The sequence below is a fragment of the Physeter macrocephalus genome, chromosome 14, assembly GCF_002837175.3.
Source record: "Physeter macrocephalus isolate SW-GA chromosome 14, ASM283717v5, whole genome shotgun sequence".
NCBI classification, from domain to species: Eukaryota; Metazoa; Chordata; class Mammalia; order Artiodactyla; family Physeteridae; genus Physeter; species Physeter macrocephalus.
Window position 1 is genome coordinate 62336299 of NC_041227.1, and position 1799 is coordinate 62338097.

Below are 1799 nucleotides of genomic sequence, written 5' to 3' on the forward strand. Positions count from 1 at the left end.
ATCCTCCCAGACCGGGGCGCGAACCCGGTTCCCCTGCATCGGCAGGCGGACGCGCAACCACTGCGCCACCAGGGAAGCCCCAAGCTCCCTGTTTTTAAACATCTTTTTCTCCTGCCCTCCCACCTCTGAAGGACATCTTCTTCTGAGTGTCACTGTCTTAATGCTGACACTTGCTGTGTGCACATTGTTTTATACACACATCTCACTTAATTCTCACAAAAACTCCAGGGAACAGGTGGTGAGAAAACTGTGGCTCAGAGAGGTGAGGTCACTTGCCCAAGGACGCATGTCCAGGGAGTGGCAGAGAAGAGAATCCAACCCAGGACTGCCCAGTTCCAGAGTTCATGGGCTTCACCACTATGCCGACGTAAATGATTGACCTGAGTGATAGATTTCACGGTGCTTCAGCTGTGGAGCCTGCTGACTCATCCCTCTTCCCACCAGTGGGTAAACCTACCTTGTGCTCTGGTTAATTTGTGCCTTGGGAGCAGTGGCTCTTACCCAAAGACTTGAACACCGTAGTCTTCTCACAGTGGGCTGGTTTCACTCCCTTTACCACTTCTCCGAGCTCAGCGAAGATCTTGGCCTGTCAAATGAACACACACTGACCCAGGCCATGGGGCTAATGTCTGCTCAGGGCAAGCTTCTGAAGCCAGGACAGGGTGTCCCTGAACTGGATAAGGGATAAACTTGATAAAAAGACCTGTTGTAAACTGGATGATGTCAGGAAGGAAGCCTCCCCCTTAAACCTTTTTTTTTTTGAGGGAGGGGACACGGGTACCATCTGCCTCTGTGATACTGTGATTGCAGAGATACAAATCTGTAGCCAGGGGAATGTCCTGCCTGGACACTGTCAGTGAGGAAATAGGCCTGTTCTTATCTGAACACTCATTTTGGCAGCCCCCTTCTTGCCTCTATGCCCTGATTACAAAAAAAAAGGCCAGAAAGTGGCCAACCCTAGTCCTAATTTGTTGGCCACATTGGGAAAGTTTCCAGGCTGTAACAGGCTCCTGTCTTCCAATGCTACTGCTTTATAGGACAGCCCAGTCCAACAGAAAAGTCCATCAAGCTGCTCTCTTCAGGCAAAGGGGACAGGAAAACACATCACCACATAATGGCCACATTATTCTGGAAGGGGATTAGAAAAGGTTGAGAGATGTTTGGGAGCTGTCATCCCACAAAGAGGTAAGGGTTACCGAGGTCTGAAGCAGGCCAGACAGAAGGGGGTGTTAATGAAACCCGGGGATCCAGGTGAGGCCAGCCAGGCAACAGCCCACCAGAAAGGAGGCTCACCCCTGACAAGAGGACATCTCCAGACTCTTTCAGGGCAGCCTCCTGGGAATCCACATACAGCACAGCCTGTGTCATGAGCTCATCATCCAGCTCTCTCCAGTCAGGTCTGCTGGCGCCGATGGCTAAGAGACAGCAAAACAGACCCTGAGCCTAGAAATGGTCACAAGGGATACCAAACACTCCAAAGAATGAAAGGGGCGGGGAAAAGGTGACAGAGGACACATGGGAACAGATGTGGAATGCCTCATTTCCCCAGGCCAACTCCCTCCCAATCGACAAGACTGAATTCACTAATAAGAATGATACCCGGGCATTTTTTCCTTTCCATTTCATATCCATTCTCATTACTAAAAAAAGATTTCGAGGCAACTTAGCATTCATTTACTGTGTGCCTACTATCTGTGGGATGTTTCACACATACTATTTATAGTCCTCACAAGCACACTTCACATCTGATTCCCATTTAAAAAGTACACAAACTGAGGCTCAAAGAAGTGGTACATGCC

General features: G+C 49.5%; 1 protein-coding gene across 1 annotated transcript in view; it reads right to left on the reverse strand.

Moving 5' to 3' along the window:
• The window catches only part of CRYM (crystallin mu), a 29609-nt gene that overhangs the window by 10680 nt on the left and 17130 nt on the right, over positions 1 to 1799 (reverse strand). Inside the window, exons 6-7 of the mRNA XM_007120553.3 lie at positions 1294 to 1415; positions 502 to 586 (exon numbers count right to left, since the gene is read on the reverse strand). Coding sequence (XP_007120615.1) covers positions 502 to 586; positions 1294 to 1415 — 207 coding nt within the window. The remainder of the gene's footprint in view (positions 1 to 501; positions 587 to 1293; positions 1416 to 1799) is intronic.